Source organism: Bos grunniens, chromosome 5 (genome assembly GCF_055505025.1).
Source record: "Bos grunniens cultivar Pamir isolate PY7600 chromosome 5, Bosgru_T2T1.0, whole genome shotgun sequence".
Taxonomy (NCBI): domain Eukaryota; kingdom Metazoa; phylum Chordata; class Mammalia; order Artiodactyla; family Bovidae; genus Bos; species Bos grunniens.
In genome coordinates this window covers 100,513,455-100,527,596 of record NC_141169.1, presented here as the reverse complement: position 1 = coordinate 100,527,596, position 14,142 = coordinate 100,513,455, and the positions used below count along the sequence as shown (strand labels likewise).

The following is a 14,142-nucleotide window of genomic DNA, read 5'->3' as shown; positions in this document are numbered from 1 at the left end:
TACTCTCATGTTTTCATTCCTGTTGTGGAATAAGTCATAATTCTATTAACAATATTTGTCACTAGGGCTTCCCACTTATAGCTAGTGGTAAAGAACCCTCCTGCCAATGCAGGAAATAAAAGACATGTGGCTTCAATCCCTGGGAAGATCCCCTGGAGCATGTCATGGCAATCCACTTCACTATTCTTGCCTGAGAATCCATATGGAGAGAGGAATCTGGTGGCTACAGTCCATAGTGTCGCAAAGAGTCAGACACGACTAAACCGACTTAGCACATACAACACATCATGAATTCAGAAGATTTACTACATGGCATTACATATTTCTTTTCCTTATATTAGCATTATGTCTTTTTGGTTGTAATGAAAACAATCATAATCTATTAACAGTAGTTATTTAAGGGTTGTTGTTTTTCAGTTGCTAAGTAGTGTTGGATAATTCACATCTCCCCTCCCCCATGAACTGTAGCATTCAAGGCTTCCCTGTCCTTAACTATCAACCTTTGCTCAGACTCATGCCCAGTGAGTCAATGATGCCATCCAACCATCTCATGCTCTGTTTGTTTCCACAGTTTGTTGTGATCAACACAGTAAAAGGCTTTGGCATAGTCAATAAAGTAGAAGTAGACGGTTTTATGGAACTCTCTTGCTTTTCGATGATCCAGCAGATGTTGGCAATTTGGTCTCTGGTTCCTCTGCCTTTTCTAAATTCAGCTTGAACATCTGGAAGTTCATGGTTCACATACTGTTGAAGTCTTGTTTGGAGAATTCTGACCATTACTTTGCTAGCATGTGAGATTAGTGCAACTGTGCAATTGTTTGAACATTCTTTGTCATTGCCTTTCTTTGGAATTAGAATGAAACCTGACCTTTTCCAGTCCTGTGGCCACTGCTGAGTTTTTTAAATTTGTTGGCATTTTGACTGCAGCACTTTCACAGCATCATCTTTTAGGATTTGAAATAGCTCAACTGGAATTCCATCACCTCCACTAGCTTTGTTCGTAATGATGCTTCCTAAGGCCCACTTGACTTCGCATTCCAGGATGTCTGGCTCTAGGTGATTGATCAACCATCATGGTTATCTGGGTCGTGAAGATATTTTCTGTATATTTGTTTTGTGTATTCTGTCACCTCTTCTTGGTATCTTCTGCTTCTGTTAGGTCCATACCATTTCTGTCGTTTATTGTGCCCATCTTTGAATGAAATGTTCCCTTGGTATCTCTAGTTCTCTTGAAAAGATCTCTTGTCTTTCCCATTCTATTGTTTTCCTCTATTTCTTTGCATTGATCACTGAGGAAGTCTTTCTTATCTCTCCCTGCTATTCTTTAGAACTCTGTTTTTAAATGGGTATATCTTTTTCTCTTTTGCCTTTAGCTTCTCTTCTTTTCTTAGCTATTTGCAAAGCCTCCTCAGATAACCATTTTGCATTTTTTTCTTGGGAATGTTCTTGATCACTGCCTCCTGAACCATTTCATTAACCTCTGTCCATAGTTCTTCAAGCATTGTGGCTATCAGATTTAATGCCTTGGATCTATTTGCCACTTCCTCTGTATGATGGTTTTTGCTGACTGTATAGAGCTCCTCCATCTTTGACTGCAAAGAATATAATCAATCCAATTTTGGTATTGAGCATCTGGTGATGTCCCTGTGTAGAGTCATCTCTTGTGTTGTTGGAAGAAGGTGTTTGCTATGACCAGTGAGTTCTCTTGGCAAAACTCTGTTAGCTTTTGTCATGCTTTATTTTGTTCTCCAAGGCCAAACTTGCCTGTTACTTCAGGTATCTCTTGACTTTCTCCTTTTGATCAAGCTATATCACCATGGCAGAGATTGAAATATTGAATACTCACCATATCATTCATTGATGATCCTCAAATCATAACTTGTTATCTGTATTTTTAATTGGAATATTTGTTGTAAATAACAAAAGCCCAAGTTTCCATAGGGGAAAAATAAGCTTTTAAATTTTCACTTCACAAGAAAATGGGGAAGGCAGAAAATGTTGACCTTTTTGCAAAACACACATGTAAAATATTAAATAAACTATCAAATTTGCCTCAAATGGATTTTTTTTATCAGTTGTCACTTGTATCAAGAAAAGGATAAATGTTTATCTACCATTCCTAAGGATATTCACTTTCAGCATCACTTCTAGAACATTGAGTTGAGGGAACCACTATTTTTTGCTTTCTGAAATCTATACAAATGTAATGTAAACTCAGTTATGTCCTTGTAATGAAGACTAATACTTGAGCCTTCTAAAACAGTGACTAATGGCTACCTATATGGTTGTATCTATCCATTATATTTTATTTTCATAAACTAAATTGATAATTTTCTCTATTACTCACATCCTAGAATTATAGTTATTGAAACATTTATTAGAGGTGTCACACAATGTAAAATATACTAATGTTTATTTTTAAAATTTGAAGCAGTTATATCTACTGCTTTCATATCCTTTGCTGTTTTCAATAATGTTACACATGTCAGGTTCTTTGTTATATGTAAAAATACGAGTTTAATCTGAAGAAACTGCCCTCCACGCAGGAGACATGGGTTCGATCCTTGGGTTGGGAAGATCCACTAGAGAGGGAATGACTACCCACTCCAGTAATCTTGCCTGGAGAATTCTGTTGACAGAGGAGTTTGGCAAGCTACAGTTAATGGTGTTGCAGAGTCGGATACAACTGAGTGAGTACATTTTCATTTTCACTTTCTCTGGCATTTAACTTTAATAAAATCTATGTTCAGACAACATACAGCAAAGATAAAATTACTCAAAACACTAAAAGTAGTTTGAATTTACTTTTTGTGATATGAATATATCGATTTGTAACTATGTCTATTAATGGCCATACTTAGTGACCTAAGAGAGAGAGATAAATTGGAAGTCAACAACAAGTGAAAATGTCCTTTTCACCTAACGACAAGATCAATTCATTTTCAAGGAAGTTTTTTAAGTGGAGAGAAATTACCAACTGACTCTATAAAAGGAAATATTTAGGGTCTTCTAAAGAAGGAACTCTTAATCTAGGTAAATTTTTATAAAACGATTTGAAGAAAAGAACTTGTGTGACTACATCCAAATAAATATTGAGAGGTAAAATATTAATGATAAAATTTCAAATTGTAAACACATATTTGTATTAGAACTCAAGGAAGTGAATACAGCATGAGCAGTAAATAAAAGTAGAGAATAAATATATCCTTTCATTGTTTGAGAAGTGGGTGAAAGTACTAACTTGGACTTTATTGAGTAAAGAATACAAGCTGCAAAATGTAGGGCACGAATTAAACTAAGGCATATTAAATGAATAAATTCTTCCAGATTAGTGTAAAAAATATTTATTTTGAAAAATAAGAAAAAATAAAGTACAATTCAAAGAAACAATATATTGTACTTAAAAATTAATTATATATACTTACATACAAATAAAATATGTAAAGTTTACAATAATTTTAAAATTAGGTTAAATATATACGAAATAGCCTTCCGCTTCTAAGAATGTTCATAATTTAAAACATTTCATTTAATACAGCTATATATATAGAAGAGTTATTTTAATAACTGCTGTCCTAGTTACAATTATTTTAGAAATAAAGAGGAAATTTAAAAAGCTGAAAAATGATATGATGCAACACAAGATGGTAGAACTAATAAAGTTAATGTGCTGTCACAATACGAGGGAAGAATCTTGTTAGAAAAGATTAAGTGTGTTTCATAACAATATACTGAGGATCCAAGCCATTAGCAATTACAAAAAAACTGCATGTACTTAATAGTACAAGTTCAACAAAGATTTGAGAAAAGTATGTAGGTTAAATAATCATAAATGGAGATTTAAATAATTACTTCTCACTGCTCATCTGGCAAGCAGATATACCAGTAAGGCTATAGATAGATCTAAACTAGACAATTAACCAAAATATTTGTGCACACACACACTTATATACTCGTATAGAACACTCACACTTTTAATTACACTCAAATTTTCCAAAAATTCACTGTATATTCATAATCCTGATTACATTAATATGAAGTATATAGAACTGTAGTGTCACTATAACAGCCATAAGTCAAGTTTGGCAGATGGACACTTGAAATGTGAGTATTCAAATTTAATTTTTAATTTATTATAAAAAAAAAAAAAAAAAGATTTCCTCCTCATTCACACCAGCAGCATATAATAGAGATATAGATTGCTTCCAGATTCATAGAAAATTCTTTACAATCTAAGCTAGAAGGTAATAACCAAAAGTGTGAAAACCTTTATCTAGTTTTAATTTCAATTACACATTTGTAAATAACATATGAACCAAAGAAAAATCCACAAAGTTCTCAATTTTTATATGATTTTAAAGGAAAATGCAATAGTAAAATCTGCCTTGTGAAATATCAATTGCCTTAAATGCATACATTGCAAACAAAAAAATAAGAAAGAATAAATTTAAGGAGGTGCCACTAGAAACTAAAACTTAAAAAGCAATCTGGGTGAAATTAAATTCAAGTATAGTCCAAATAGGAGAAGGCAATGGCATCCCACTCCAGTACTCTTGCCTGGAAAATCCCATGGATAGAGGAGCCTGGTAGGCTGCAGTCCGTGGGGTCGCTAAGAGTCGGACCTGACTGAGCGACTTCACTTTCATGCATTAGAGAAGGAAACGGCAACCCAATCCAGTGCTCTTGCCTGGAGATTTCCAGGGACGGGGGAATCTGTTGGGCTGCCGTCTCTGGGGTCGCACAGAGTCGGACACGACTGAGGTGACTTAGCATAGTCCAAATAAAGAAGTAAAAGGAAAATAAATGATGCAAAATCATGACAAAGAAAGCAAGTATATTAGAAAGGAATAAAATGGTCAATGTCATTTTCATTTGAAAGGCAGTATAATTGATAAAAGACGTTTAAAGAAAAAATGAGAAGACATAAATCTTTTACATCTATAATAAATATGACAACACCATTATTGTTTTTATAGATGTTAAATAGATAAGAAAACCATACTATGAATATATTCTACTATCTATATGAAATGCCTAAAAAATGAAATTTACCAAATGCAGTACAACTTGGATCCTGAATAAACTTAATATGTGCTAAAGATATGGCATTCATTGCATAAAGTTCCTACAAAAAAAGTTCTAGAAACTCTAATGATAACAGTAGTGAATAATAACACTTAAAATTATACCAGGTCTTTCACAAAGTCTCCAGGTAAGATAAAAAAAAAAAAAAAGGAACGCTTCCCAATAGAGCCTTGAGAACAAAACTTGCCAGCTTACATAATATTAAGGAACTCAGTCCTGTCTCTTTGTGAAAATTGATGAAGAAAATATTTTAATCTAAGTATGACATATGCACTGATTGTAAGAGAAAGAAAATACAGAATGATCATTGTGGTTTCATTTCAGCAATGTTTGACTGGTTAATATTTGAAGTAAATAGGAATATTTGGAGGAAAAACTTTATTTTTAAAATTAATTTATTTATTTTAATTGGAGGCTAATTACAATATTGTGGTAGTTTTTGCCATACATAAGCATTATTTTTAAAAAAAATTTCTCATTCTATTGAAGAAAAAATAAAACTGAAACACTACTGATTGGTTACAAAATTTATAAGAAAAAATAAATAATATGGAATTGCTTTCATAGTAAAAAAGTATGATCAAAACATCCTTAAACCTCATACTTGAAGATAAAGTATTAAAATATATTCCCATAATATAGGAATGATACATAAAGGACCTTTATAGTACCTTCTATTTGACACTGAAGATAAAAGCTTGCAGTGTAAAAATAAGTCAAGAAAAAAACAAAGCAATTGTACCTGGAGAGAAGAAATAAAACATGATTATTTATAGTTGCAATATCTGTTTTTATTTTAAAAATCCAGAAGAATGTAAATTTGAAACAATAGAATTAATACATAAAATCAGAGAGGTCATTGGACATAAGATCAGCCTGTAAACCTTTTTCTTTGTTTGTTTATTTCTGCTGCAGGAGCAAAAATTACCAAAAATTTAAAAAGCAACGATGACATTTACAAAAGCATGGATATGAAATATCCATATTTCTCTAAGATTTCAATATTGAAAAACGTAAAACATGCTAAGCGGATTTCCTTGACAGTCAGTGGATGGGACTCTGTGTTCCCCAGCGTGGGGGGTGCAGGTTGGATTCCTGGCTTGGAAACTAAGATTCCACCTGCCACCTGGAGTGGCCAAAAATAATTAAATAAATAAAATAGAAAGAAATTAAGAGAAAACCTAAATTATTGGAAGGATAAAGCATGGTACTGATTGGAAGAATCAATATTGCAAAGATTACTCTCTTTACAATTTAAAGACTAAATGCAGTCCCAAGCAGTTTTTTAAAATAGCTTTATTGAGATGTGATTTACATAGCATAAAATTCATCCATTTAAAGTGTGTAATCAGTTATTTTATGTACATTTCCAATTTGTGACCTTTGCCACCATCAAAATCTAGAAAGTATTCATCACTGTTCAGCTAGCAGTCATTTTCTATCCCCACCTCCCCACAGCTCTTGGTCATCACTAATCTGCTTCTGGTCTCTCTTTTCTTATTTTTGGTATTTCATGTGAATGATCCTATATACCATGTGATCCTTTAGAAAGTTTGATTGCCATAAATATATTATTGAGTGAAAAAGTCAGACACCAAAGGAATGATATCCGTACTTTCTGGTGTGCATATTAAATTTCAATAGTTTTTTTTTTTTTAAACTTCCATTATTAGAAAAAAGAATATAATGCATTTTGAAGTTTATGCAATCATACTATTATTTCCATTTCATAAGAGATGAAGTTACCCAACAGCAGCCAAACTTACTTTTTAATTCTCAAGCTTGTGCTTGCAAGTATAAAAATTTGGGAATTCACAGTCATCTGACTTTATGTCCCCCGAGGATAGCACTGCACAGTTTCCTTTCTCAGGTAAGACGTCTAATACCCTGTAATGGAAAGCATTGCATAATTCTGTTATGATATATGAGGACAGCTCATGAAGTTATAACATTTCTGTATAACAGTAATAAAAAGATATTTTGAAAGTGGGTAATGGTGTTTTTAACATAATTTCAGGCAGAGTTTGTTATTAGGAAAATGGAATACTGAGTATCCCATTTTCTAATAGTTCTATCAACATTTTAACTTTCAACATCTTCCTTCATCATTGTGTAATTCAACCAAAACAAATGTTTTAATAATATTCTTAAAATACATATTTTTAATATGTTCCTCCTCTATATAGTATTGTTTTTAAAAACTTACTGTAGTTTGCAAGTTGAGCCATTTTGCCACATCCACGGATGACCACGGCCTTCACGAAAGACTGGAATCCATGACATAATTGATAGGGACTTCAGAAATGTCTACACAAAAGTATTTTCATTTAATCACTATGAAAGAATTTATTAATTCTTAAAATGCAAATAGTGTGCTCTTTCATAGGACCTTGAGTTTTCTGAACAAGATGAGTGTTAGAATCTAATCTAACACTAAAAATACAAAGTTGAAAGTTTTAATATTTGTCAAAGCATTAACAAATGTCAGTACTTGTGATTAAAAATAAACTCAAACATTTATGTTTATCAATTTCATTGCTTTTCTCATGTTAATAAGTAGAAGTCTGATTCATGCAGTTTAATTGCTACCCATGATGTCAAATTAAACATAGCAAGGGTTTAAATGTTTTCAGATTCTGTGACATTTGTTTTTCTAGATACTGTGATTGTATCACTGGATTTCACTACTATTTTTCTGAGTTTCAGCATTAGAAGGAAATTAAGGGATTGAAATTGAGAAAATAAGTGACATGAAAGATAAAGTTTTGATTTTCCGGGACCCACACCATTCTTTGCCTAGATGAACCCCAAATCAATCTTTTTTCTGTATTGCTGGAATCCAGTGAACAAGACAAAGGGTCAGAGACTCACTTCTCTCTGCTCCTCCCTGCTAAGTACAACTGTAAACATGGGAACCAATGGAAGACACAAGAATGGAGAACTCTGAAAGGTGGAAAGAGAAGGGTGATGTGGTTGGAGACTTAACAGCAGCTTGACTCTTCTGTAATCTCTCATCGCTTCTCCAGGATGAGAGAACAAGGTGAGAGGTTAGGGAACAACAATTAGGGGCATCTTATATCTTCCCCCAAAGAAGAAAATGACCTAGACCTGCTAAATGACTTACCAGCCTAGCTGTAGGAGGGGGCACAGATAAGCCATTCCATTCTTTCAGTGTGTTGAGGGGAATCCTGTCGACAATGCCGTGTGAGCCTTACAAAGTGTCCATCAGGACACCTGCTAACAAGGAGCAGTTAGAGGAAGTTCTCCTCCTGCTTCCACAAAGAGAACTAAAGCTGGGAGGCTGAGATGGAGGTGGGGCCAGGAAAGAGGGTCTCATATCTAAAAGTACTGAACCCAGGAAGCCTCTTTTCCCTGAAGGCATAAAACTCCATCTCCATTCAGAGACACTGGATAGAATGGATTTTAAATGTTATATTTACATAATGAGTAATAGACATTAACAAACACCATGTAAATGCAAGAATATGGATGAATTGCAAAACCAGTACATGGGAGTGTGCGGAGACTGAAAGAAAAATGCATACTGTTTGATTCTATGTACACGAAGAGCAAAAACATGCAAAGAGATTATATAACATCAAATGCCACGACAGTGGGTAAATAAGGAGGACACATAAGTGATGACAAGTTACAGAGGATGGGGTGCTGGAAAGTTGAAACTTCTAATCCATGATCTGATGTGTAATTACATGGTTCTATTTATTTTGTGATCTATATGAAAATGTATGATATGTATACTTTCCTTGATATATATTAAAATTAAATAGCACAGTTTATCTTAGAATATAATAGCACTTGTAGCAGTGTGGTTTTCAGTGAAAAGCAAGAATGGAAATAATCAAGCATGAATTCATAGGATAAATATTAATAAAGTATCATAAGGTTGTATTCCATTATTTAGTAAAATAACAGGCCTTAAACAAACTACAAATACATACAAAAATACAAGTGAATTCCAACAAATATAACACTGACTGAATCAAGCCTTTAACAAAATGTTGGAAACATTTGATATCTTACCAGTTCCTCTTCATTATCTATATAAAGCAGAGTAGAGTTCCTAGAAGCACAGGCTGTCAAACTCCCATTCCACGTTTTTTCTTCAAAAATAATACAATAGCAGTTGTGGGAATATGTAAACCAGTCTTTTGAATGACCACAATGGCATTCTGAAGAAAGATTGTGAATTACTAGCCAAAAAATATTGAATTTTAGAAAATAAAAGTCAATTTACATATATGCATGCTGCTGCTGCTGCTAAGTCACTTCAGTCGTGTCCGACTCTGCGACCCTATTGATGGCAACCCAACAGGCTCCCATGTCCCTGGGATTCTCCAAGTAAGAATACTGGAGTGGGTTGCCATTTCTTTCTCCAATGCATGAAAGTGAAATGTGAAAGTGAAGTCGTTCAGTCATGTCCGACTCCTAGTGACCCCATGGACTGCAGCCTACCAGGCTCCTCCATCCATGGTATTTTCCAGGCAAGAGTACTGGACTGAGTTGCCATTGCCTTCTCCAACATATATGCATAGATATAAACATATATATATATATGTATATACGTGTTTAGACAATGTATCTATGCATCCTCAAGGTTGGTACACATTAAACAAACCAACACATACATTCACAGAAAGGGTTAGTCTCTCATAACCCAATTTATGTCTCCATATAAAGCAAGGACAAAGAAATACCCACTCTTTACACATGCTGAAAATCAAGAAATGAAACCTCTGCTTTAGAATAATAAACTTATTTGTCTCTTATCATATTATAGCAGAAGGAAATTAGAACCAGTTTTCAACAATTGCATTGTTCATATTGATCATATTGTTGTATAGGCAGAAGCATTCTCCTATAATCATTACTTATAAATATTTGTTGCTCCCTTTTCCAATTTATGTTCTACCCCATAATCTATTCTTATTTTCATTAGCCTAAGACAGAGACAAAATACCAACTGTATGTATGCCAGAGCTTTAAAATCATTATGTACCTTTCTGGAGCCTTGTTATCCGAGAGGAGTTATTCTGTTCCTGTTTTAGAGTAGCTACAAAATTAATCATTACAAAAGTTAATATTGCTCTAAATAAATCATAATGATTTTAGTTTCTGAGTTTAAAATTTGGTTTATTATTTATGATTAGAGTAATCTAAAATAAAACTGATTTTACCTAGAAAAATTAATTAAGCAATGAAGATTTGGTGGAAAAAAATATTTCAAAAACCAAAAGTAACAGATGCCACCACCTCTTACAGTATTTGTTTTAATCAATTAAGAATTAATTTATGTTTATCAATAAGTTATTTCAATCTCCTAATACATGTTTTTGAGTTATGAAATTAGAATATACAAATATGTACCCTCTGTAAATATTCTGTGTTGTATATTTTTGACAGATTCAGAATTACCATTCCACATTTAGTCTAAATGCATATTTTTTAATGATAGGCACATTCTATAATATTATGAAATGTTTAGAAGACTGACCATCATTAAAGTGAAAAGTTCCCTTACAGTTTTTAAAAAATGTACTTACAGGGAGTAATAATGATCATTGTTACCACAGTGGACATCAGGACAAGGCAGATGATTCCGAGGATCCCAGCAATGAGCTTCTCTGGAGGTGATGGTGAACCTGCAGGGAGAGAAAAGGAACTACTGAGAAAGGAGTGATGGGAGCAATTGTTTAGAGTAGACATAACACTGCTGCTGCTGCTAAGTTGCTTCAGTCGTGTCCGACTCTGTGCAACCCCATAGACAGCAGCCTACACTAGAACCCATGTAAACAGAGAGTTATATATATAAACTTGGACCCCAAACTCAATTTCTACAACTGTAGAAATATACCATGTAGAAATATATATTCTCTCAAAATATACCATTGCATTTTCAGCAAATATAATGCTGCATTAGTTGTTGATTAAAGACTACAAATTTCAGCAATGCCAGAATGAAAGTAGTTCTCTGATTTCACATTAAATACCATACCCAATTTTAAGCTCTCTTCCTCAAAATGAAAAATATGTGACTTATCCCTTACTCCTTCTCCACACTTTTGCACCCCAACTGCATATCCTGGAACAGTTCCACCTAGTGACTGGTAATGTTTTACCTTTGAAGTGGTAGTTCTCCTCATTCCCTTGAAGATTCTGAGAAGCATTTTGAAGATTTAATTCAGCATATGTTAATTCCTGTGGAGCTATTGAAATGGAACCTTTAGAGCCCTTAGGTTTTATTCGCTGTCTCTTTGAGTTCTTGACTCCCTTCAGTTCTGCATAGATTACTCCTTGGTTATTCATCTCTGAAGCTGAGTGATGTCAAGGACTGTGCTCTAAGTGAACTGAGGAATGAGTGGTGTATATAAGACAAGAATCCTACTGCAATAACATGGGGCGGGGCAAAGAGCTTAGTGTTCACTTTGCAGCTGAACAAACTTAAAGCCTGGTTCTAAATTCCTTGGAACTTCAAACAAGGATTTCATGATAGAACACTTTTTAAAAAAAAAGATATTTTATATTTGACAATATATTATTGGTTAAACAATGAAAAGCAATAAATCAGGGAATAATAAAGAAGTTCATGACTAATAATATCCTTATTAAGTTAGATTCAACAGAAATATTTTAACAGCATTACAGTGCTTGTATTAAAATGAAAATATTTTGTAATATAACAGAGATTCAACTATAATTTTGATTATTTTGAAATCCAACACTGGTTATAGACGAAGTTCTTTAAAGATGAGGATAAAGTTGGCATTTCCTGTACTAAATTATAGTATATGGTGACATTTATTTACTAAAAAGGGTACCAAATGCTCTTTATTTTGAATGGTTGAGGAATTCTTAGAAAACTTTAAAAATTGAGGTACTACTTCATATATTGAAAAATATTACGTGACAAACTAAACATAACCTAAACAATATTAAAAATAAAACAATAGAAAAAGACTAAAAAATATTTATTTTACAAACCTAATTGATAATTGATTTAGTGACTAAGGTCTGAATTCACAAAATGATAAACAAATATAGGACATTTATGGAAGAACACTGTTGGTTCAAACTTCCAGAAAGATCTTATAGATGTCAAAGTTAGTAAAGGTCATTATATTTGTATAAGTGATGATAATTGCTTATAAAATCCAGAAAACATAGCTTAATAATTCAGTCAATGGATGCATTAGTCAGAAAGATCTGGAAATTAATTATGGATTTGAAACTTAAAGAAGTGTGTTCTTTAAAAGTTACTTAGTGTCTAGTAACCTATATTATTAATCTAACATGGAAATAATATGTAATATATAATGCATGTTACACTGAGCACTCAATCTGGTACCTATATGTTCTATAAATATTAGTTTTTAACTACTGTTTAAGTTACAATTTCTGTGTTACTATTTCTGATTCATATCAGTTAGAGCCTGGAAAGCAATTTGTTAAACAAGAGTATCTTTAATTAGTATAGTACATCTTTTCTGAAATGTTTGTTCAATATTTTTTAAAATCCTGTCATTACTTACAGTTAAGGTTATATTAGTTTTTAGGAAGCTACTTCATCTCGATTTTTATTAAAAATAAAACTGATTTTATTCAATCTAAGTGCATATATAAAGAATTATGTTTGGCCTTTTTATGCAATGAATTCTTTCCCAAGAATCTATTTATAGAAGTCAAGAGAAATATATATTAACATATTATTATACAAGAAACCTACCTTCTACTGATTATAAAATCCCAAACTAGTTGTTCTCTGTCAAGATGCCTGCAGCTTTCACTTAAGAATGATATACAAATCCAAATATGCACTTGACTAGCATTCTACAGACACTAATTTGAATACTTGGAGAAATCTTCCATCGTATTTGATATTTTATGGTTGTTTTTTACCCTGAGTTATTTTTTTAAACTAATATTATACTTTGATTTTGTTGTATATTAACTATACTTCAGTTACTTCACATCTAACATTTGCTAGTTCCCACTAAGTGAGATGGTCTAGTAGAGAGACAGGCGAGAAGGGACACATACCTTCTGTTGGCCAGAAAGTCGTGCATCCTTTAGTGGGGAGGTCAGGTTACTCTCATAAAAGAGGCCTGCTATAGCTGTGTAATAAAAGGAGAAATTTAAAAACATAAATCCAGGACAAGAATAAACAATGTCTGTGACCTTCACATACTGCCCTTTGAAGGCTCAGAGTGAAGTGAGAGTGGAAAAAGTTGATTTGTCATCAATGTGTCACTTCAGGTTTGAACAGGAAATTCTCACATTTGGGCTATTTGAAGAGAGTTTAGCTGATCACACACCTCCAGAAAATAGGAAACTTTGGACTCCAATTGAAAAGACAGATGGACCTCTAAGTGTGCTATTTATATTCTCACTTTTCAAATGCCTCTGAGAAATTATTTCCACATTCTACAAAATCTGAGGACACTGAGGTTTAACCACCCATGCAGTTATCTTGCTTCCATCTCAATCATATACATTGCAAACTTAGAATACTTCAAGTTTTTCTTTTAAAACTAGATTGCTAAATCTTGGCAGTACATATGCCTTTTCCTCACATCCATTATTACTTCATTTTCATTGTCATTAAAGAAGTTCTATGAACCATAATCCCATTTTCAATAAATATTTAAAGATATTTGTCCCTAATTATTCTGAGAAATTACTGCATTGCCAACCATAGTGTACCTGGCACAGAGTCCATCATTTTCAAAATACCATCTCCCTTTCTCTGCCTTAGTTCTTACATTCAGCTTTAATCTTATTAAATAAATATTTTAATGTATAAATTTCCTCTGATAAAAATAAATTCCCTTTGAAAGGATAAATATAAACAATATTAAATGTATCATCATGACATAGGTTGAGATATTAAATAACTACTCATCATATCAGATAACTCATCACTTCCCAGCTACCCACCTTCAAATTTTACATTCTCATCATCCCTTCTCTTTTTGTTATAATGAAGGAAGCATTAGTAATTTTAATTTTTATCCACCCATTCCTACCTTTAGAGACTAAATG

At 32.9% G+C, this 14,142-nt stretch overlaps 1 protein-coding gene across 3 annotated transcripts; it reads right to left on the bottom strand.

The window, feature by feature from the left end:
• Positions 1 to 3,328: 3,328 nt before the first annotated feature.
• LOC147372727 (NKG2-A/NKG2-B type II integral membrane protein-like) lies at positions 3,329 to 13,266 on the bottom strand. Of its 3 annotated transcripts, none has more exons than XM_086404141.1 (6): positions 11,223 to 11,512; positions 10,647 to 10,745; positions 10,103 to 10,156; positions 9,127 to 9,275; positions 7,292 to 7,392; positions 3,329 to 6,972 (listed from the first exon to the last, which is right to left on the bottom strand). In XM_086404141.1, exons 1-6 carry the CDS (start codon positions 11,407 to 11,409, stop codon positions 6,855 to 6,857), a joined length of 708 nt encoding a protein of 235 aa, XP_086260267.1. In that variant the 5' UTR covers positions 11,410 to 11,512; the 3' UTR covers positions 3,329 to 6,854. The 3 variants fall into 3 exon arrangements, with proteins under 3 accessions (XP_086260267.1, XP_086260269.1, XP_086260268.1); XM_086404143.1 differs by lacking the exon at positions 11,223 to 11,512 and adding an exon at positions 13,141 to 13,266 and having other exon boundaries at positions 6,364 to 6,972; XM_086404142.1 differs by having other exon boundaries at positions 6,364 to 6,972; positions 9,127 to 9,206.
• Positions 13,267 to 14,142: the final 876 nt, after the last annotated feature.